Raw genomic sequence first — 24138 nt, 5'->3', positions numbered from 1 at the left:
TAGAGGCAGTTCTAAGTTCTCTCAGAGGAATGGGATCCATCATACTAAAGGTGTGTATGCAGGATCTTACACACTAACTAGGGGACACTGCGTCCAGGAAAGGTTTGTGGGTAGAGTCATGCCCTAGCCCAGCTCCATAGGAGTAAAATTCCATTAACTCACCGCTCCATGACAGAGCTATCCCACTCCACGGCCAGCTTGACATGAGGAGGGCCTCCTGGCTTCCTGAGGTGCAAAGCCCTGAGGAGAGAATGAGGAAACCTGTCAGAAAATAGAGCTTCCTTCCCACAGTTCTCAGGGCTCAGCAGTCAGCTTCCCCATGCCTCTCTGGAGAAATGTTCCAAACAAAAACACCCCAAATTGACTAAAAACCACACTGAAGGGTTCTAAGTCTGCTGAAGGCTTTAGTTCTTTGCTACCCCTTAACACTCTCTACTGATCCTCCCTGGAAGTGGGAGCTCCATGCAGAAGCTGTGTCCTTCTAGCTATTAGGACACAGTTAACTGTTCCACTGAAGGCCCAGCTGTCTTTTCGGTGTTTACAGGGAAGTTACACATTGCAAGGTTTGAATAAGAAATGTCTCCCACAGCTGGTAACATTATTCTTTAAAAGGGAAGCTTAGATGGAGTAGGTCACTGGGGGATGGGTCATTGGGTGTATCTCATCTCTGATTTCTTCCTGTATCTCTTCTGTTTCCAGTCAAACATGAGTTAAAAAAAGATTCTCAAGTATACAATGCTCTGCCTCACCACAGGCCCCAGAACAACAGAGCCAGTCACGATGGACTGAAACCATGAGACAGAGTCCATCTTTCCTTCCCTCAAGGTCTTCCTGTCAGGTACTAGCTCACAGCAGCACCAAGTCAGAAGAACACCCTGATGAGCTTTGTGCACACAAAGCCAATACTGATGGCACCCCAGGAGAACTAACACCCGCCCCCAACAACAGTGCAGAAGGATCCCTGCAAACCCACCCATACCACCCAAAGGCTTCCAAAGCCTCATTGTGTTGACAATCTCAGTGAGTCAAACGACAGCCCCTCCCACCTACTGGGGCTCCACCCATTTCAGAAAAAGCAGGAGAAATGAAGGAATAAAGTGGAGAGTAGAAGTTATACCCTGAATCAAGAAGAGCAGGCACAAGTAGTCGCTGAGTACCCAAAATACTGTTTAGGATTTGTGACAAGACTGTCACCAAGATGATTCAATAGGAAGTTCCGGACTCACTTAATAAGACACAAAGTGAGAGGAGACTGCATACTCGGTAAGAGCGGACATACAAAGGACAATTTCCGTCCCTTATTTTCAATAGATTTTGCATTGCTTTGTCCTCCTGCTCTCAAGTACTTAGGTGCTTCCTCTCAAGTTTCTGTCATGGCCTGGTAACAACTCGCTATAGGTTGGTTCCAGCCTGCAGAGTGCATGTTGAGGAATGTAAACTGTCATCTCCACCACGGAATGCCATGGGCCCTTCTTCCCTAGGGCTTCCTTTTCCTGTCAGACCAAAGCAGGTCCTGGCTGACATGGATGGTTCCTCTCTCCCTAACTTAGCAGCTAAGGAGGGTAGGAATAAAGTATGCTGGAGAGCCTTCTGGTCCATCTCAACATTCTAGACTCAGCACCTCAAGCTGACCCAGCAGGAAACCAGAGACCCTTACTATGGCCTATGGGAATGTGCTCTATGGGAATGTCAGCAAAGGTATCAGATTACTGGTGGAGAGCAAAATCAGCCCGTGGATACTGTACCAGCCCTGAAGATGTATAGACGGGGCTGCACTGTGACAAGCTGTTGAACAGACATGTGGAGCATCGTGAAACAAGAAGCACAGGGCAGTGCCACAGTGGCTTTATCCCCCAGCCGTAGTCCACAACCTTTTACAGTTTAGGACCCATGGTCCAGCTGTAGCGTTCTCACCCACCTCAGAGAGGACACTCATTCCCACTGGGGTCCATAGTATGACCTAAACACATGATTATGGTGCATCTGTTAGACCGATTTGGGTGTAAACTCAGGCTTCTCCATTTACCCGCTGTGTAAGTACGAGCAAGTTAATCTCTGGTAATCTCATTGCTCCCTCATCTCTCAGTGGCCATTGTTGGACATGGGGTTAAAAAAGAAAAATAAAGGAGAAAAACATGTCTAAGGACCCAATGAGGTGGCTAGAACTAGAGAGGAACTGATATAGAATGGCTAGTATTGTTAATAACTTTGCTGCTCTGTAGACTTCTTGGGTAAGCCTAGCTCAGTAGGAACACGAGCCATCCCTTCCCTTACCTGTCAACTGCCCAGTGACAGAGGGGCCGGCTGTCCTGTGGAGATAAGTAGCTGCAGGCCAAGGAGAGCCCCACAACCCGGATGGAGAACAGAGTCCCCAGGTCCTGCCATGACAAAACCAGAAGGCGACACTTCATCACATAGTCCCTGGGCTGAGCAATTGACTCTGTGACACACAAATTAATCAAAAGGGCAAGCATTTTTTTTCCTGTAGTATTTTGAATATTCTCTTAATAGCTGGTATTTAAAATAGAGAGCTACAGAGGCTTCATTGCTTTGAAGATTCAGTCTCTTAATACAATGATCTAATGCCATGCTCGCTATACTGAATGCAACCCCTCGCACAATGAACACAGCATACACAGAAACAAGTGTTTAACTGGAGCAGATACCGATACAGTAAGTGGAAAGTAAAGTCTATTCATAATTAATTATTGGTAAGTAGTTTAACCTTCTTTATGGACATGGTTATCATCACCACGATGAGACAGTTGTGCAAAAACAAGTTCATATACACATGATATTCTAGCAGTTCTGAAATTGAAGCAAGTCTTAATGTAAGATATGTTTATGTTATAGATGCCTCAAAAAAAAGTCAGTGGAACAAATAAGTTGGTTCAAAAGTAGCCAGAGGATCTGAATATGAGCTTCTCCAAACATGCAGATAACAAAAGCACAATAGAAGATGGTTACTACCATTTGTAGACAGGAAATGAGAACCAATGAACCAAGACCACAATGAGCTGTCATTTAAAGCCACCATAACAACTGAATTTCTATCTATAGTCTAATTTTAAAAGAAGAGAGGAATATGTGTTGGGGAGGATGTGGAGAAATCAGAACCCACATGCACGGCTGGTGAGAAAAGGTAAAACAGTACTGTGGCAATCGACTCTAAGTTTCTCACAAGGTTGTACCCACAGCTACCATCTCATCCATTAGCTTTACTCCTAAAAGACTACACACAGGGGACTTCAAAGATGTTTGGATAATCATGGTCACACCATTGTTTCCTATAGTCAAAAGATGGGAACACCTCACATATTGGTAACAGATAAATGGATAAATGAAATGAGGTAGATAGACACAACTCAATTTCACCCAGATTTTAAAATGAAGGAGTAGGATGGAAAGGTAGCTTGGTGGTAGAGCACATTCTAAGCAGACTCGGGGTCTGACAAGTCATGCCCTTACACACACACACACACACACACACACACACACACACTCACACAGAGATCATAATATGACAAGGAAAGAAATAAGAAATTTAACACCTATGTGCTAGTGATTCATCACGCTTATCTTTAGCCTGAACTTCTAAGCTTGAGAGAGCCTCACTGTGCCCAAGGCCTCAGGGTCCATCTCAGGTACCCTGGGGTCCATCTCGGCATCATCTGGTGGGAAATTTAGCATATGCCATGGGTATTCCACTATTAAATGGGCACAGAGCTTTTGTAGGAGGATTGTTTAAAAAGCTGAAAGTATGGAAGTAATAGTTACATAGCATGGCAAATGCAATTAACATTTACTTATGAATGGTTAAGTTCTATATCTTGCCAAAAAAATCAGTGTAGTTCATTCAAATAAAGGAAGTATAGTTTTTAAAGCTGTCACTCAAGAACTTGGCTACAATGAGAAAACACTAAAATCTCCTTCTAATTAAAGCCGATGACAGATATCTGAAAATCACAGGGAAGGTTGGATTCTATCTAGCAAGAGATGAGGAGGAACACATTATTACTCCAGGAAAGAGTAATGGCCAGCACTTCAGAAGACCAAGAGGTCCAAAACACATTGAGACAACTGTGAGGGGCTCCTGTGGCTATGGCAGCAGCCATGTGCTGGCCAGGGGATAAACCAGAGCCATGCTGTCAAGGGTCGCTCTGTATGTCACTTGTTTGTCTTCCCGTGTTTATTTTCACTGAAACTTCGTCTATATGGCAGCCAATTAGGAGGGAGGGTCTTGTGAGAGGCCCTTCGGTTACTGGGGCATCCTCAAAAGAGATTTTAGTTCTCCAACTCCCCCGTCCCATGCTACACTTGAGATGTGACGGTTTTGTTCCATATATGTTCCTGCCACAGCATGTCACCCCCTGTCATTCTCATGGCACCTGAATCCATGGAAGTGCTGTGACTCTGAACCCCCAACACTCTAAGGTCTATGAGCCTTTCTTCTTCCTGAGCCAGTTTCTGTGGAGTTAAATGCAGGGATATAACACTGACCAGCACAAGGGCCTAGGCCAATGGTTTTCAACCTGTGGGTCATGACCCCTTTGATGTTGAATGACCCTTTCACAGGGGTCACCTAAGACCATCTCATATCAAATATTTACATTTTGTAACAATTTTGTAATAGTCACAAAATTACAGTTATAAAGTAGCAATGAAAATAATATTATGGTTGGGGCCACCACACATGAGGAACTGTATTAAGGGGTCACAGCATTAAAAATGTTGAGAACCAGTGGTCTAGACAGAGAACTTCAAGGGAATTTGCCCAGCTCCTGGACTATAGTCAAAAGACAAAACAAAACCCCTCATGTATCCACCAACAATAAATGTGCAATTACAATGTATGGTCGAACCACAGTTTTCTATAGTTTTGACAAGAGCAAATCAATGGCTGGAGCCTGCTAACCTCAGGGGCTTTGATTCAGGTTGGCCATGGAAGGGTGTCACTTTCTAAGAATGTTCCCTTCAGTCTGGGAGAAAGAGTTGTCCTTTGTCACTGCTGTGTGCACAGGGAGGCCATCCATTAAACAGAGCCCAAGATCTATTGTGGAGGCAGCCAACCCCGCATAAAGAAACAGTGCTGCGCTCACTCACACCCGAGTTTACATGGAGACCATAAAAAGATGTTTCTGCAGTGATAAGTCTTTTTTCCATAATTTATGCAAATTAATTCTCTCAGCAAATGGCTCGTTTTTGTAAGGAACACTTTCCTGTCCTCTATTCTAGGCTAAACAGATTCATTTTCGAGCCTTCAATGTATGTTCACTACGCTTAATCTCTTCAGCTCCGTTTTGAGAACTCTGAATAAATTCTTTTCAAATTATTGCCTCGCAGAGCCAATCTTTAATACAGTATTAAAAGGATTAAGGATGGGGGCTGGAGAGATGGCTCACTGATTAAGAGCAGTTGCTGCCCTTGCATAGGATCTAGATTCAATTCCCAGCACCCACATGAGACAGCTCACAACTACCTGGAACTCCAGTGCAGGGGATACGATTCCCTCTTCTGGCCTCCCGACACAGTGCACATGTGTGGTGTACATACAGATAAGGAGGCACACACATATACATAAATAAATAAATCAGAAAATTTTAAAAGGGAGTATGGATTAAGTAGCAGGGCTATCCTGAGAGCGTAAGCATTCTGAGCACGTGATTCCTGGAGCAGGTCATGCCCAGCTGCACATTTACCAACAAGGAAAAGGACCCAGGGCAGGGCTGAGGCTGGATGCACTTGAATTCGGCTAGCCTCACAGACGGCTTGATTAGGTTCTAACATTGAAAGACTGTCGGGCACAGAAGTAAAAGTATATGCATGTGACATACAAGGAGCAAGGGGAGCTGGGGAAGGGGAGACATCTGGAATCAATGCCCACATGAAAGTGGTTTCACCCCCCTTTCAACAATCCCTGTGCACAGTCTGGGGGATAGCTGCCACTATTACTAGAGAGTCTGACCTACTTGTAGAGAAGCTAGCTTCTAATTCCGGCTCTGTGGTATAAGGAACAAAATCCTTTAGACATAAAAGTTTGGACAAATATAGTGAAGGTCTTTAATAAGTTGTTCTTTGGTATGAACCCTAAATCAAATGTATGGGGCTGTCTTTGAGAGAAAGAAATAGCAATGTGGCAGATCATCTATGAAATAATTTGATATAACCCATTAAAAGGCTCTTATTAGACAGTTTCTCAAACAAGATTTTCAAGACTACGGATGCAACCCTGAAAATTCCAACACCTTCCCTGCCAGAGCAGTTCATGACACAGAAGCGAAAAACCAATGCTTTTATGGCAAAAGTCAGTGAATTTTTAAGCTTTTACATTTTTTGGAGCAAAATAAGAAATTATTTTTCCTTGAATTTTTAAACTCGGTTTCTTAAAACAAAATTATTTTCTCATCTAGATCTTCACTCGTGAACATCATCGTCAACAACCATTCATTTTCCACAGAAATTACATGTCAAGGGGCTCAGCAGGCAAAGGCATCGCTTCCAAGCCTGACAACCTGAGTTCAATACCTTCCAGACCCACAGGTAGGAGAAGAGAAACAACAGAGTCCTACGACACCCACATGGGCATCACGGCACAAACAGGCGCACAAACACACACAATAAATAAATAAATGAAATTTTAATTTTTAAAATAAAAACAAATGAAAAAAAGAAATTCTATCTCAAGCCAGGTGTAATTTGTGCCTGTAACCTCAGCCCTCGAGGAAGTTGAGGCAGGAGGACTGTCGCAAATTCAAGGTCAACCTGGACAGCAGAGTAAGACCTTGTCTTAAGAAAGAAGGTTGGGGAGAAGAGAAGAAAATTTTAACAATTATCTTCAAATTTTGATCTATATGAGTAAGCTAGCGAAAACTACATGAAGCTGAGAATAACAACGCAAATGCTGCTCTTTATTTCAATGATTGTTGCGAAAGTGTCTCCTAATGTGAGAGATGAAAACATCAGAAGCCACACATCCTTGCACACAAACTGCACACACACACACACATATTCTTGAACTCACACACAGACCTGTGCAGGGACTTCACTCCTCATGAGGCACCGAACCTTGCTGAGAATACACTGTTGTAGCTGGGCCCAGGATATGGTTCTGTCTTCCCGTATCAGGAACGGTGGCCCAAACCTGAAAATGCAAGGAAGGAAGTAATAAGTTATTTCTGCAGAGGAAAATTCAACAAGAGTCATGTATGTTTGCTTCGCTCTGGTTCCTCTCCAACGGATTAGTGAACAGTTAGGAGCCAAGGCCTACATGGAGTTGCCAGTTGCTTATATATTACACGCGTAAGCTGCTGCCTTGCAGACTGTTCCAAGGGCCAGGCTCCCACAGCACAGAGCAGGGGAAGGGGGTAGGGGAACCAGAGCAAAGCATCCATATAACACACTGTCCTATCTCAGGAATATTCCCATTATTGGGAAGTTTCCCATATCCCAACCCACTGAATGTCCAGCAGTGGGCTTGGCAGTAAGCACAGGATATACCTATGCCCCCTGCTCTGCCACAGTCACCCTTACCCTGGCTGTGGGACGATCTGACTGAATAATGAGAAACCACTGAATCAACATTGCTAAAACTGAGCATCAGGGAGGGAACCTGTCTGGATGGGGAAGGGCACCCTGTGCAGCCACTGAATGGACGGGTCAGCTCATCAATCTATCCTGTGTTGTTATGCAGTTTGAGTTGTTCCCAGTTTGTTATTGTTTAAACATTGCTACTTACAGCAGGACCTACACATAGCCTAGGCACAGACCCTCAGCTACATATTCTTCTAGAATGGAGATTCTATAAACAGAAAGGCAAAGTCAATGCTACTTAACCTCCAAAATGTCCTACAAAAAAGCCATGTCAGTCTACTAGGGAAGCAAGTACCTTTATTCAGGTCCCTGGATAAAGAGCTGGGTTGTTTTGTTTTGGGGTTTTTTTTTTTTTTTTGGCTTTTTGTTGCTCTGTTTTGTTTTATCATCTTGTCCCATAAGTTGCTTTATTCTTGTTTAGAATGAGTGGGTTCCGATTTCCCTAGCAATCTAAAGGGCTAGGAATAGAATCTCGCCACTGCAGTAAGAATTCTCGCCTTGCCAATGACACTGAATCTTTTCCCCTATGTATATCCAGTGAACTTCTTTTACTATGTACAAGACATGCTAACTCACTTGACTGAGAATGAGGTTTTCTATGATGTAGGTGACCCTTCACCTCTCATGAGGCATATGTGCTTTCCCTCATTTTCTTTTGCCTTTAAGGTTTTACATTTGGTTTCAGATTAAAATGTTAAATTTATTTAAAACATAAGCCTTCTCCTTCATGGTCCCTTGTTTTATGTGCTTCAAAAGGGGCCTCTTCTACTCAAAGACATAAATATTCCATGTTGGTTTTCTGTTTTGTTTGCTTTGTTGAAAAAGAGACTCAGTCAGGGGAACATGCCACTTACACTGCTTTTCAGGTAGTTTGTGGCAATTTTTCTGTGATTATCTTTTTTTTTTTTTTTTTTTTTTGATTTTTCGAGACAGGGTTTCTCCGTAGCTTTTGGTTCCTGTCCTGGAACTAGCTCTTGTAGACCAGGCTGGCCTCGAACTCACAGAGATCCACCCGCCTCTGCCTCCCGAGTGCTGGGATTAAAGGCGTGTGCCACCACCGCCCGGCTTGTGATTACCTTTTTAATTAATTTGGAATTTATATGCACAAATGTATGACAAGAGGAAGGAATGATTTAAAATAAAAAGTGATTTGCTCAGCCATAATTATTGGATAATGTATCCATCCCTAGGACAATGAAATAGATGCCATTTTATCAAATAGTAAATACCTAAAGATACTTTGACCTATTCTGTTCTGTTTATTATTTTCATATTCTTTTACCTATATCATAATATTTTAACAATTAAAATTTTATTGACCTGTCTATCATACTACATATCCATGACTCCAGGAGGTAGCAGACTGAGGCAGAGGATCATGAATTGGAGGCCAGCCTGAGCTACACAGGGAGTTCAAGACCAGCCTGGGCTAAAGAGTAAGACCTCAGTCTCAAAAAGAAAAAACAAAATCAGCAGCAGTGTCACTGTGGCTGTCACTATCTCTCATCCTCCTTTCCCTCCTCCCCAATATTTTCTGGTTATTCCTACTACATTATGATCCCAGATAAATTTTAGAACTATTTTATCAACCTAAACCTACCTCACTAGACCTTATGATCCCAGATAAATTTTAGAACTATTTTATCAACCTAAACCTACCTCACTAGAATCACACTTTGTTTTTGTTTTGTTTTGTATTGCTTGTGCAGTGCTGGAGGTTAGTTCCAGGGCCTTGTATATGCTAAGCACACGCTGTATCGCTGAGCCATACTAGAGTTCTCTCTCCGTCCCCCACTCCCATCTCTTTCTCTCTCTCTTTTTTAAGATTTCTTATTTTATTTTGTGTGTATGAATAGTTAGCCTGGATGCATGTATGTATATAGCATGCCCAGTATCTGTATAGGCCAGAAGAGGATGTCAGATGGGTCTATGAATGGTTGTGAGCCACAGGAGATGTTGGGAACCAAACTGGGTCCTCTTCAAGAACAGCAAGTGCTCTTAACCAATGAGCCATCCCTCAAGTCCCCAGAATATTTGCATTTTAGTTGGCAGATGATAAATAAACGTATGTACAGGGCACAATGCAATGCTTCAATACATGTATACATTGTAGAACGAACAAATCAGGGTAATAGCCATCACCCCAAACAGCCACAGCTTCCTTCAAAACACTTTATCTGATTATATTAGAAAGTTGTCTGTTTTTTTTAATATTTATAATATAGCCAATCACTTTCCTGACCCTTTAATTAGTTTGAATCACTTTCTAGTTCATGTCTTCTAGACAGACTACCAAACAACAAACAGTGGGGTTTTTATCTCTACTTCTACCACCCTTTTCCTCCCCCAGGGATGGGTCTACTGTGTAGCCTAGGCTGAACTCACAATCCTCCTGCCTCAGCCTCCTGACTAACTGAGATTACAGGTGCGCCTGGCCACGGCTCACTTGCCTCTTGTAGCCAGTTTTCTGCACTACATGGCTGCTGCTAGAACCTCGTGACACGATGTAAAATAGTGGTGTGGGCAGTCACAATTTCTCTTGCAATTAACAGCAAGCCTCTGATGTTTAATTAAGGACGGTGTCAGCCTTCTGCTCAAGGCAATTATAGCTAATCCACTAGCTCAGGAGCACTGTTTTCTCATCATCTGCTTTATTAACACTGGGAATAGATACTTAACTTTATCCAGTTAAAATTATTCTAGGTAGAATCCAAGGATAGAGCCCAATACAGTGATCTACCCCTGTAATCCCAGCACCGGTGCAATAGAGACATGAAGATCAGAAGTTCTAAGTCAGTCTTGGGTACATTGTGAGTTTAAGGCCAGCCTGGGCTACATGAGATGAAAAAAGAGAGGGAGGGATGGAGTCAAGGAGGGAGGGAGAAACTGAGGGAGGGAGGGAAGAATCCCAATCATCACATGACAACAGGAAAGAGACTCACATACCTGCTTGCCTGCTGCCCTGACCCTACCAGGTTACAGAAGAGGATGAGCACCCTCTCACTGTGGAGAGGCTTCGAGAACCGCTGGCTATCACGGACTGCCAAGCGCGGTGACACTGACAGACCAGATGGATGAGCTGAAGGAGAGAATGACACCAGAGCATCTATTCACCATGGGGGAATGACACCAGGGGACTCTGAAGGGAGATGGTGAGGCTCTCGGCATTGAGTCAGTTGGCACCTGGCATATACAATTCATATACATATGATATCATTTTGTGGTTGTAGTCAGTCAATGATTTTAAAAGATGAGCCAGGGTTTAAGTAGCAATTTGCAAAAGCAATCTGGAAAATACCTTCAAATTACTTGGGTTGTTTTTATGTGTTCATCCAAAAGAACCTTAGAGCACCCACTACCAGAGACAAAGGAGAGGACCTGAGCTAGTCTTTTGTTCCTGTCAATTCTGAAATACTGATTTTTTTTTTTCAAGAAAAACATGTGTCACCCATGATTGAATGTGAAGTTAGGGTTTATTTCCCTGGGTTGCAAAACAGTCAAGGTCAATCAGTGTTTTGTTCTGGATTATGCAGCCCAGAATTCTCCTGTTGACTCAGAGAACATCAAAACATCTGCTTCCCACAGCTCACTGCCTAGGCTACCTCAGGACAAATGCTCAGAGCACAGGATTCATCTGAGCTGTGGCAGCTGCCATTCACATTACCAACCCTAGGCTTTTTCCCTGCCATTCTTACCTATGATATATATTCATTTGTAAGTTAGATATAGTAAGAGAATAACAACACAAATAATAAAATAGGATGATAATAAGTTACTATCCTAAAGGTTATTCAATATCCATCAGTTGTGAGGCTGGGGCATAGCTCAGTGGTGGAGTGACTATTTGACAAACATGCATAAATCCCCAGGTTTCATTCCCTAGAACCTTAAAACAGATACACACACATTAGCAATAGATATTTCCAAAATTTTTCTTTTAATGTTTTTAGAGCATAGGGGTATAGGTAACAGAAACTCAAAAAAGGGAATCTGCCAGTAAGTGAAGGCTGCTGCATGATGTGGGATTCCCCTCTGTATGCTGTGAATACCACTGGTTAGTAAAGAAACTGTTTTGGGCCTATAGCAGGGCAGAACAGAGCTAGGTGGGGAAAACTAAACTGAATGCTGGGAGAAAGAAGGCAGAGTCAAGGAGAAGCTATGGAGGCTGCCAGAGATAGACATGAGGAAACTTTGCTGGTAAGCCACAGCCATGTGCTGATACACAGATTAATGGAGATGGATTAATTTAAAGATGTGAGTTAGTAAAAAATATTCTTAAGCTATTGGCCAAAGAGTATTGCAAATAATATAGTTTCTGTGTGGTTATTTCGGGTCTGAGCTGCCAGGAGGCAAGGAAACAAACAAGCTGCCTTCCTATGACAGATGCATGCTGCAATGGGGTCTTAAAACATGGTCTTCTAAACCAGCTAATTGTGCTAAAATGTTCACTAATGGACAATGAAGGTCATCTGAAAAAAAAAAAATGACCACATTCACCAGTCAGAGGTTCAGGAAAATTACAAGCATTAGGAAATAGGAACTGCTAACAGCAACAGCTGTGTGTGTGTGTGTGTGTGTGTGTGTGTGTGTGTGTGTGTGTGTCCGTCTGTCTGTCTGCCTGCCTGTCTGATCTCTTTACCTATCTATAGCTCAACTGGTAGAAGTCCGATAAGGACTGAGAATTGTAACAGTCCTGAGACAAAGATGACAGCAGGACCTCCTGCTAAGCAGGGAGTGGTTCCCAGAGAATGGTCCCAGGATCTGCATATTCAGCATCTTCAGGAAATGTGATTGACAGGCAGGTTTTCGGGCTCCAGTGATTGACATGCATATACTCAAACACCCCCTCAGATCTTTAAATCAGAAAATGTGAGTAAGGGGCCCAGAAGTCTGCTTTAAGTAGCCTTTCTTGTAATTCTAATACTCCCTGAGATTTTAATATCCATCATCTGTAGATCAAATTACAGAGGAAATGAGCCCAACAATTCGGAATGTTGAAGCTAAAGATCTGCAGTCTCTGTACCCTGAGAAGACCCCCTCAAACCCATTACTCCCACAAAACAAATTATTCCAGGCACTACTGTACCTGAGAGTGTCCCTGGACAGGGTAAGGCAGGGACTTGGAAAGCATACACATTATCACCCTCCGCAATGGTATTCAGATCCTCTTCATCAAAGAATGACCGCTGGAATCCATTGGGATACAGTTCAACCAAGATCACCTGAAATGAGAAGGATCATTTTCTCAAAAAGAACCCAATAGATAAGAATCCAAAAACAGGGTCAGCAAGATGGCTCAGTGGGGGAAGGTATTTGTTGCCAAGCCTGATGAACTGTTTGATCCTGTTTGAGCCTGTTTGAACCCACATGATGGAAGGAGGGAACTAAATCCTGCAAGGTGCCCTCTAGACCCCACATATGTGCATGTGTATACATACATACACACACACACAATAAAGCTTTAAAAATAAACAACTCAGAGTCTTAAAACTTATTTCTTCTTTCCTTCCAAGAGCCTACATATTTAAATCATAAAATATAGCAAACATAATAATTAGATTAACCACAGATGTATTAACTGCAACCATACACATACACACACATACACACACAAAACTAAAGTTTTATACCTAGCTAACCTACCACAGCACAAGTAGAAAAAAAACCACTTTGGATAAATAAAGTGTTTTTCATGAACAGTGTTCAATTAAGAGGAACTAGATATGGGGTTACTAACTTTTTTCATACAATGTCATGCCTGAAAAACAAGTTCATGGAACACAGGAAGAAGCAGGTGGTTTTACACTACAGAAAAGAGACCCGGCTGCCCCAGAAACCAATTCAAATTCAGCACCTCAATATACACATCGCATAGAGCCCCTTTGAGACATATTGCCTGGGAAGTTCTCTTATAAAAGATATAGTTCCGGCTTTTAAAAAAAAAGGATGAATGAGAAGAAAAATTTGAGTTATAAAAGAGAAATGAATCAAGGAAATTAGTACACATTGAGTTTAAATCTTTACATTTAAACCATAAGACCAAATAAAACTACATTCAACTAAAGTAAGGGGAGGGGAAATATATATGATAGAACACTAATAACTACTATCTTACTATCTACAATAATTTATTTTTGAGGGGCTCAGGTCAGGGTCAGAGTCAAGACAAGCCCTGAGTACATGTCCCCAGCTGGCCTGACCTGGAACCTGGCAGCAATCCTCTTGCCTCAGCCGCTCAAATGCTGGATTATAGGCATGCGACACCAATACCTGGCTTCTATCTGCACTAACATCTAAACCAAAAAGGTGTAAGGGAATCAGAGCAAATCCAAGATCTCTGTGTAGTTTCGAGAATTTTTAACATTAGGTTTTGCTCATTATTCACACTAGCTTTGGTAAATAAAAAATTAATATATGTATCATAAATCACAAGGTATAGAATAAATATGCCCAGATACTTCCATCCCCATTCACAAGCATGCCAATCAAATAAATCAAAACATCAATAGGGACGCCTCAGCTCCAGTCAGACTGCCCATGCTCTACTGACACCATGTGAGTCCCATCCCCCTCGCAAAGCATCTGGTGCTTCACACTGCTAGCAGTCCTGCTGCTGCTCAATCTCTGCCTCTGCCAGACTGTCCCTTTCGACCTTTTCATTACTGTCAATTCTCTCAAATTGCTCTCCCTCTTTCTCTTCACACACACACACACACACACACACACACACACACACACACCCCTCCCTACAACACTTAAAAGTTCACTCATTTTTTACATTTATTTATTTTGCAAGGGTAAGGTCAACCACAGCATGTGTTTAGAAGTCAGAAGGCAACTTTCCAGAGTCAGTTCTCTTCCCTCCACGAAGGCGCTGGCAGATCAAACTCGGGACATCAGTCTTGATGGCAAGCACCATTACCTTCTGAGCCATCTCGTAAGCTCCACTTTAGAATTTACAAGGAAAATATGCATTATTTTCCCCCTGTGTGAGAGTTTCATAACAATGCTACAGGTAGAGATGGAGGTCAGGGCTCCTGAGGTAGAGGTAGGAGGCAGCCTTGGAATGGTGGAAGCCTTGGCAACCAGGGTGGTTATACAAATACACAGACATCCACAACCGTAAGATGTATATTCTTTGTTGTATGTACACTATTACTTAACAAAAAAAGGTTACACGTGTTTTCGTTTGTTTAACTTTAAAAGGTCCTACCAGGCTATCTGGGAAGCATAAATTTTAGAGTTAAAGAAACAGAATTCTGGCCAGAGAGCTGGAGAGCAGCTGAGTCACAGCTAGAACCCTACTCATCTAAACTGTCAACTCGACTAGATTTCATATCACCATGGAAACATACCTGAAAATACTCAGGAATGTGTTTCTAGAAAGGTTTAGCTGAAGATGAAAACCCATGATGAATGTGAGCCTGGGGCCAGACTGAATGCAAAGAAGGCAAGCTGAGCACCATCGTTGATCTCTCTCTGCTTCCTGACTGCAGAGAGCAGTGTGAGCAGCTGCCTCACACAGCTGCCACCGCACCTTCCCCGCCAGGACAGGCTGTAGCCCTCCCACTGTGCGCAGGAATAATCTCCTTCTCTCAGAAGTTGCCCTTTGCTGCATATTTGGTCACAGCAATGAGGAAACTCATGCATTCTCTTGTCTTGCCACGCTGCTTGTCAATGGATCACTTTTATCCCACCATGTCACAGGGGTCTTCCAGGCATAGTAAAGCCAGCTCATCACCAGGACTCCTTAGAAAGCAAAATCAAGCCGAGTGTGGCAGCTCACACATGTAACCTCCAGCACTCAGGAGGCTGAGGGAAGAGAACCGCCACGAGTGTAAGGCCATGCTGGGCTTCAGAGTGAGTTCTACAGTCAGCCTAAACTACAGAGTGAGACCTTGCCTCATGAAGGGAGGGGGGAGGGAGGGAGAGAGGGAGGGAGGGAAGAAGGGAAGGATGGAGGGAGGAAGAGAGGCTTAGTGGCATACATCTTTTCACCCCTGTACTTGTGAAGCTGAGGCAGGAGGATCATGAGGTCAACGTCAGCTTGGGCTATACAGTGAGGTGGTCTCAAACAAGCAAGACAAAACAGAGTCTTGTTTCTTGTTTCTGTTCCCACCTTCTCCATCTTCTCTCACATTACATTCAGTGTCTGCATCTCACTGAGCATCCCTTTGGTACCCGGTCGATATTCCCAGAAGTAGAGATGCACAAAACCACATCATTCAGACCCCAGCTTAGACACCTCCTTGTTTGTATGACCTAAGACCATTCATTTAACCCCTCTGAACCTTTTTCCTTGCTTCCAAGATGAAGACCTTTGTAATTTCTTCTCTACAAGAGTGGATAAGATTGACTCTTGGAGTCAGCCGAGCACAGCAGAGCACAGTGGTGCATGCCTATAACCTCAACACTAGAGAGGCGGAGGCAGAAGGGTGGCTACAAATTTAAGGCCACTTTGAACTATATACAGGAGTATCAGGCTAGCCAGAACCATGTAGTGAGACTCTATTATCTTAGGAAGGGAGGGAGGGAGGGCTCAGCCGTAGGACAATGCCCCTCACTTAGTAAGTATGACTGGTTAGCTGCTGTTGGATGGCAATCTCCATCACCTTCTGAATGGCAAAGTGTTCCCTTGCGGTCACCCTGAGTGATAAATAATGCAGGGAGATGTCAAGGCCAGGTCACCACAAACACCCAGGGGACAACTAATCAAACAGAAGCCAGTGAGTCATGCTCGAGTCATCTGGGAACCACACACTAGCCTGGGCGGCTGGCCCAGTCAGCATTCTGTCTCCCAGTGGCCAGGCCCAGCAGTTCCAGCACACCTCCTCTGCAGGGACGCCTCCTTCTTCAGCAACCATCTTCCTCAAGGCCGCCACAGTGCTGAGGATTGGCACAGCCAGGCCAACCCGCAGAAACCGCTGGCTCTTGGAGGGGAAGACCAAAGTGACACTCAAGAATCTGGAAAACAGAAGAGGAGCCAAAATCCTTAATGTCCGTTAAGGTGACACAAATGGTCACCAGCACCAGGACCATGGGGACAGACAGCATTTATACACAATTTGCTAGTTGGGTCCTTGCACTTTAGGTACCCTTCCAATAGGTGGCAGAAAAGAGCCAAATCTCACAAACTGCTTTTCCAGAGGGCTGAACATAAAAGGGTTTTGAGTGGAAGCCAAATCGCAAAAATCTCTGGTCCCATGACTGTAACAGTTAAAGAGAAAGGATTAAAAAGCAAACAACAAGACTGGGCGGGGGTGGTGCACACCTTTAATCCCAGCACTTGGGAGACAGAGGCAGGTGGATCTCTGTGAGTTAAGGCTGGCCATCCTGGTCTATAGAGTTAGTTCTAGTATAGTCAAGGCTACACAAAGAAACCTTGTCTCAAAAAACAACACAAACAACCTGTTTTTTGTAAAGCAAAACAGCCAAGCTGCTCCTTCCAAAAGAAATCAACTGCATTGGTGACTTGTCCTTGGTGAGAATTCCCCTTGTCAATCTCCGCTTCCACTCCCCCCACAGCCCTCAGAGGCCACTCCTGGGGGAGTCTGCCGTGCTGTGGTAATTAGCCAAGTCATAAGCGAGGGTAAGAACCTGGTGAGTCTGTCTCAGGGTCACTGTTTAACCACGGTGCTACCAAGGGTCCTCAGTCTCAGCCTACATTTTCCAAGGCTGCCAGTGGCAGTATGACCTACGTTACTGTTTAAGATAACAGTTCTGCTTGTGGCGCTGATGGCAGAGACAGCACGGCAGGTCTGAGCAGAGGGAGTGGGGCCTGGTTGAAAAGGACTTGTGCTCTGCTAGACCCTACACATGAAGATGTCCACGGGAATACAAAGGAGGGATAGGGCCGAGGACGGAGTGATAAGCACCTCCGTCTCCATGCCAGGACTGGCTCCACATTCAGATTCACCAACCTTCCAAGACACTGGCCTGGCCATCTGTGCTGGTGGCAAAATGGGCTTCCAGGAAAGGGGCCACACTGCCAGTTCCTTGCTTTTGGATACTGCAGCCCACTGCTCGCTCATCCCAACACCACTTTCTTCTCATCTTTACCAAAAAAGCTGTTTTTCCTCTTTCTTTGCTCCTTCATAAAATCATTTCCCTATAATCACATGTGGTAGCTCATACCTATAGACCCAGCACTTGGGAAGGTAAGGCAGAGGGATGGCCAGCTTGAGCTACTGAATGAGTCTCTGTCTTAAAAAAAAACAATGAATGAATTAAAAATTCCCTGTCCCTTTATAAAGAAGGAAGGGGATTCTGAGGTACAATGGGGAAGAGGTTGCAGCAACAGAGGCCCTTGTCTGATGCAGGGTGGAGCCTGTGCCAGCTCCTGAAAGGGCCAAAGACCTAAGTCTGGACACAGCATGGACATATACAAGAATCCTGTTCACGTTCCTTCCTCAGCTAAAGAATGGACTCTCTTTACTTACCCATTCAGTACTGAGTGTCACCTGACTGCAGGACTGGTCTCTAGAGAAACGCTAAGTGAAACATGGCAGATTGAGAACCAGAGGGTACCCAGGAGAGAGGAGGGAAGGGTCGAGTACGGCGGGCATGCCATGACACTCAGGACACTCACGTACCTCGTCTGGCGCAAGGGGATGGGAAGGGACACACACAGGAAAGGATCGAAGGTGTTGCTTTGCTTCAGGCAGTGAGGACAAGTCAAGGAAGATCTGTGAGGGTAAAGAACAGAGACAAACCTTCATCACACAGAAGAAGAGAGGTGCTCAGCTCATAACTTATATATGAATGTTCCTTGCAGCCTTGTTCACAAGAGTCAGAGGGGAATCAACCAAGCTACCTGGCTATAGAAAAGAGGTGAACAAAATGTGGTACATCTACACTGTGGAATACAACCCAGCCATAAAAAAGAAACAGAGCCCTGATACTTTGAAAGTATCACGTCAAGTACCAAGAGAGACCCAGACACACAAGGCTACTTATTGTATCATTGTTGGTATGAAATATGTAAAATAGGAAAGCCAAAGAGACACAATACAAAGTGATGGTTTATAGAAGCTGGGAGAAAGGGAAGTGGAATGTGACTAACTCCTGGGTACCAGATTTTCTCTTTGGGTGATAAAAGTTTTCAGGAACCAGAAGGAGAGGATGACTACCCAGCATTGTGAGCATACATGGCACTGGGTTGTATATTTTAAATGTATAATTGAGCTAGGTGTGGATGCTGATGCAGGAAGAACACCAGAACCCAGAAGTTCAAGACCAGAATGTACCAAAGAACAAAATTAAATGGATACTTGTTGAAGTAAGATGCTTAATTTTATGTTTTAGGACTTTCCCCTTTTGAGGAGAGGAGGAGAGTTTAGTCTCATGTCTCAGCATACTAAGGATGGGAAAAAACATTGCATACCAACTTTCAGGCCAAAGGGGTCTCAGGGTCTTTTTATCCCTGGTGCTTAGCTTCCCTGAGCCCCCAAAACACACAAATAAAATTTTTTAAATTACATTTATTTATTTCATAGGGGGTGGGTGGGCATGCCACGGTATGCATGTCAAGTCAGACAATAGCCTTTGGAGTGGGTACTCTCCTTCCACCATGAGGGTTCTGTCATGGAACTCAGGTCACCAGGCTTGTCAGCAAGTACCTTTACTCTGAGCCTTTGCACTAACCCACAAGCACTTTTTCAAGGTCCAGACTTCTAGGTTTTTCTGCCATGGATTTTATTTCAATGAGGGAAAGGAGGGTCTCTGGCATCTTAAGTTTAAAAACTTCCCAAGAGCCAGATGTGGTGTTTCACAGCTGTAATCCTAGTACTCGAGAAACTGAGGTGGAAGGGTGGAAAAGCTCCAGGCCAGCCTAGGCTATATAGCAAGACACCATCTCAAAGAAAATAATAATAACAATAAAAATAATAGCAACAACAACAATAATGATATAGGGAAAGCAAGAAGATGAATCTGTGGATTTACTTGAGGCATCTGCTCATTGCTAGACCTTGGGAATACAAGTTATCTAAATAGAGAGAAGTTACCAGAAGGTTAGCAGTGATTTAGAAAACAGTCCCCATGACCTTTTGTTTCCTTGCTTGCTGGTAGTGCTGGAGCATGAGGCCTCACATCACACCCCAGTGTCCCCAGCTCACACTGCTGCTAAACTCACCCAGGAGAGTCAAGGTAGTGCTTTGATAAAAGCAGTGTGTCCTGTAGCATTTGCTGGCTGCTGGGCGTGGCATTGTGGGGGTTCCCTCTGCTGCCCAGTTTCTCTTCAGAACCCCCCACCTCTTCAGATCACCGTGTGCCAGGTTGTGCCAACAGGTCACAGGATAGATTCTTGGGTTTGGAAAGCATCCTAATCCCTGCTTCACTCTTTGCTTCTTTTAGCTTCCACAAAACAAAAGCAGGCGCATGTCCTCTCATAGAGGGGCATCGTATCAAACTTGTCCAAGAACATGACCTTGACTTCTTTTCTATAAATGTATATGTGTGCATGTGAGCATGTGCAGGTGCCTGCAGAGGCCAGACAGAGCTGTCAGATCCTTTGGAACAGGAATTATGGGAGTTTGTGAGCTGCCTGATGTGGATGATGGGATCCAAACTTGGCCTCTGAAAGAGCGATGTATTCTTAACCGCTGAGCCACATCTCCTGCCCCAGAGTGACCTTTCTATTACCTGAATTTATCTCAGGTAGCAAGAGATGTGTGATTTGGGGGGAAAAATTCTAAATAATTAGCTAAGTATTTGTATTATATGTGTATGTATGTACATATATATGTGTGTGTGAATGTATGTATTATCTTATGGAAGTGAGAATCAAACCCATAGAGTTGTATTGTATCAAACTTCAGTTGTATGGTATCCAACTGGTTCAAGAACATGACCTTGTATACACCAAGCATGTGCTTTACCATTGAGCTATAGCCTCATTCTAAGTTCACATAGATCATAAGCACTATATTTTAATAGTATATAAAGCAAAAATGTATTATCAAATCCTATGCAAATACTACACATTGACTGTAAAAAAACAAACAAACAAAAAAACAACCCTCTCACAGAAGTTGAGAATAGAATGGCAATGACCAGAGATCAGGGAGAAGGGATGGCAGATGAAGAAATGCTGACCAATGTGCATGAGCTCACAGGTATCACAAAGTCCTGTATTTAACCATGTAGGTGAAATCATTAAAAATAACTAAATATTATATATTTTATGAGATTTTTTTTACCATAAACCAATGATGAATGTTTAAAGAAACATACATTTAGCATGACATTATATATTACAGGACACATGTCAAATCATCATACCATTCACATGTTCAATTTTGATTTTGTTTCAGTCTTTAAAATATGGAGTTTAAAATGTTTGAAATACACAGATGTGGAAATCTCACATAAGAGGTTTTCTGTATCCAGTGGCTTTCCGTAAGTCTCAACCTCTATGCTCATTCTCACCCTGAAGCTTGTAGTCATCTTTGTTGAGCATGCGCCCCCCCCCATTTGATCCTCCTCAGTCATCAAAGTCCATGAAAAGACACATGTGGCCGAGCAGTCTGGGGCTAGGGTCTCCTCTTTGAAGTCTCATTGCTGCAGGTATTTTTGCTAAACACCATAATTCTTTCAAACTTCCCTACTTTCCTATAAAAATACACATGGCCATGTGATGATTTCTATATCCCCCATGCTGTGTTGAGCTCACAATGACTAACTCAAGCCATGCTGCGCAAACAGGAAGGGCCCCCCTTGCTTCGGTATGACTTCAACTGGTGATATTCTGGCTTTCACATCCCTGCTCTACAGGACCATCCCCCAGCCACTCCTTCCTTCCTTTAAAGGGGAGCAGAGGGCCATTCCAAGAGCCAAAAAGGAAAAGAAGAAATCCTCAAGGCCTGGAGTCCACAGGAGGTTGACTGGGGCTGCAACAGGAAAGGGAAGGGTCTTTGTGTGTTTTGTCGTGCAGGGTCAAGGGCCATGAGACACAGGCGACCTCTGTGCAGAGCCCCTGGAGACCACACTTGAAGAACATGGCACCTCTCACCTGTACTGTGCTTGAAAGTGGCTCTGCACAAAGCTGGGGCCTAGGGGGAGAGGAGCTGCAGATGGCCGGAGGTCCTCCGAGGCCTTGCTGGTGTCTGGGGGCAGCTGCAAAGAAACAGGAAAGAAATCCAGTGACGTCCTGTCCACATATGTCACACAGCTGCTTCCAGACCATGGAGCCCATTAAACCCACCCCCAGTGCCCACACTGTCCCTTCCTGAGCCTTGAGGAGTGATGATCTTCAATACTGCTTTTACCATCCCTCAGTGTTCTTCCAATCCTGCTGCCCGCTCCCCCACCGAGTCCATGAGAAAGGGTAGATACATGTGCTGAAAGCAGAACTGGAAGATAAGCATAGCGGGGAGCTCACACACACACCCAGGTCCAACTCTGCCCTGGGGTTGATGGCAGGGCTTTCACCTATGTCCTGCGAGGGCCAATATCGGTACCAATAGTCTAAAAGGAAGGTGCCACCCGCTCCAGAGGTTCTAGGCAGGAATCTTCTCTTAGCCTCTTCCAGATTCAGTGCTGCTGGAATTGCTTATCCTGTGGCCACACCATACCGTCCTCAGGGCCAGCATCTTCAAACCTCTCCCTGCTCTATATTTATGCCGCTTTGTCCTCTGTGGTCTCCAAACTCCCTCTGCCTCTGTTATAACAACACTCAATATTGTGCTAAGGGACCATCTGGATAATCCAAGTTAATTACCCTAATTCAACACTCTTAATCACGTCTGCAAACATCAGATCCAAATCCTTGCATCCTTAATTTGTCTTTCTGGGTCATCTTTCACCTCTCCTCCCTCAGGGCTCTCGTCCACACCAATATCCCCAGTCTCCTCTGGAAGGCTATCACTCCCAGTACGAACTGCGTCAGCTTCCCAAGTTCCCTAGGTACCCTTACTCTCGGCCCACTCCACACCACACAGAGGACATAATTGCTACACAGGATCCATGCTGCTGGATAGGGCAGTCCAGGGGGCCATTCCAATCACAGTACCTCAAAATACAAAGGTGTTGAGTAAATATTTGAGCATCCATGTAAGACCAGACATATAATTTGCCTGCCAACACTGCATCTCAATTTCTCAGGTTTTTTTTTTTTTGTCCTCACTACCCTGAGGAGTCATTTTAGACATGTTCTGGGCATTGCATCCAGGGCCTCACACATACTAGGCTCTACCACTGAGCTTCCTCTCCAACTAGGGATGCTTTTCAAAACATCTCCAACACAAAACTATAGTATAACACTGTGCACACCTCTGTGTGTTATGTGAATATCTATCTCCTAGACCAGTTTTTGGCATTTGGGGACCTTGGACATATTCTCTTTGTTTCTGTGTCACCATGAGCAATCTTTATTCTCTTAAATTGTTTCTGTTGAGCATTTTCTAACAGTGATAACACACGTGGCTAATACATTCAACTTTTCTAACCCAGTTAAATAATTTACTTGCTTTGTAGGCTTTTAATCTCAGTCCATTTTTTGTTGCTATAATAAAATACCCAAACTGAGTAATTTATTCTCTCTTGTTTTGTGTTGTCATTGTTTGTTTGTGTTTGGGTAGAGTCTTGTGTGGGGGAACAGGGGGGTTCAGGTAGCTCTGTTGGTTTCAAACTCACTCTGGACCCATGACCAACTTTAAGACTCCTGATTTTCTACCTATACCTCTCAAATGCTGGGATTACAGGCATGTACCGCTACTCTGGTCATACTGAGAAAGGCTGGTTTAACTTGTAATTCTATAGGCTAGAAGATGGCACTACATCCTCTCAGCACCTGGCAAGGGCCTCGGGGCTCACAACAAAGCAGACATCTCGTCCTGGTCTTATGAAGCCACCAATCCCATCATGGGCACACCCCACTCTCATGATCTCATCTGTCTCAATTATTCTCCAAAGGTCTTGGCTTATTTCCAAATACCATTAGCAGGACTGAGGCTGGAGCTGAGTGGTAGGGAGATGCTTACTCCCTAGCATGTGAGAGGCCCTGGGATCCATTCCCAGCACTGCAAAATACCATCAGCACACAAGTGTGGGGATTAAATCTCCAGCATGCGAACAGTTTCCTAATTCTAATATGGGAGTCATGAGAGCGCCCATCTGAGAGAAGGCATGTCTTGAGGAGTTAGTCATTCACAGATAGTGTGTTAGTCAGGGTTACTGCTGCTGTGATAAAACACCATGACCTAAAGCAACTTGGGAAGGAAAGGGTTTATTCGCTTTACATAACCAAAGTCACAGTCCACGGAGGGAAGCCAACGCAGGAACTCAAACCAGGTAGGAACCTAGAGATAGGAGCTGATACAGAGGTATAAGGGGGTACTGCTTACTGGCTTGCTCCTCATGGCTTGCTCAGCCTGCTTTCTTATAGCACCCAGGACCACCAGCAAAGAGGTGGCACTACCCATAATGGGCTAGGCCCTTTCCCACCAATCATTAAAAAAAAAATACTCTATGTACTTGCCCAAAGTCTGATCTTACGGAGGCGATTTCTCATTTGAGGTTCTCTCCTCTCAGACACCTCTAGTTTGTGTT

General features: G+C 44.0%; 1 protein-coding gene across 3 annotated transcripts in view; it reads right to left on the bottom strand.

The window, feature by feature from the left end:
* Usp43 (ubiquitin specific peptidase 43) overlaps positions 1-24138 on the bottom strand; it is a 66271-nt gene that overhangs the window by 25284 nt on the left and 16849 nt on the right. For all 3 annotated transcript variants that reach the window (XM_041665525.1, XM_041665524.1, XM_041665526.1), the window contains exons 3-10: positions 21602-21705; positions 18183-18275; positions 16419-16554; positions 12677-12812; positions 10537-10669; positions 7030-7141; positions 2275-2378; positions 163-240 (exon numbers count right to left, since the gene is read on the bottom strand). In XM_041665525.1, coding sequence (XP_041521459.1) covers positions 163-240; positions 2275-2378; positions 7030-7141; positions 10537-10669; positions 12677-12812; positions 16419-16554; positions 18183-18275; positions 21602-21705 — 896 coding nt within the window. The remainder of the gene's footprint in view (positions 1-162; positions 241-2274; positions 2379-7029; positions 7142-10536; positions 10670-12676; positions 12813-16418; positions 16555-18182; positions 18276-21601; positions 21706-24138) is intronic.

This window comes from Microtus oregoni, unplaced genomic scaffold (assembly GCF_018167655.1).
Source record: "Microtus oregoni isolate MIOR12 unplaced genomic scaffold, Mior012 000015F_ref0000493, whole genome shotgun sequence".
NCBI lineage: Eukaryota > Metazoa > Chordata > Mammalia > Rodentia > Cricetidae > Microtus > Microtus oregoni.
Note: the sequence above shows the minus strand (reverse complement) of the source record. Positions and strands in the feature narration are given on the sequence as shown.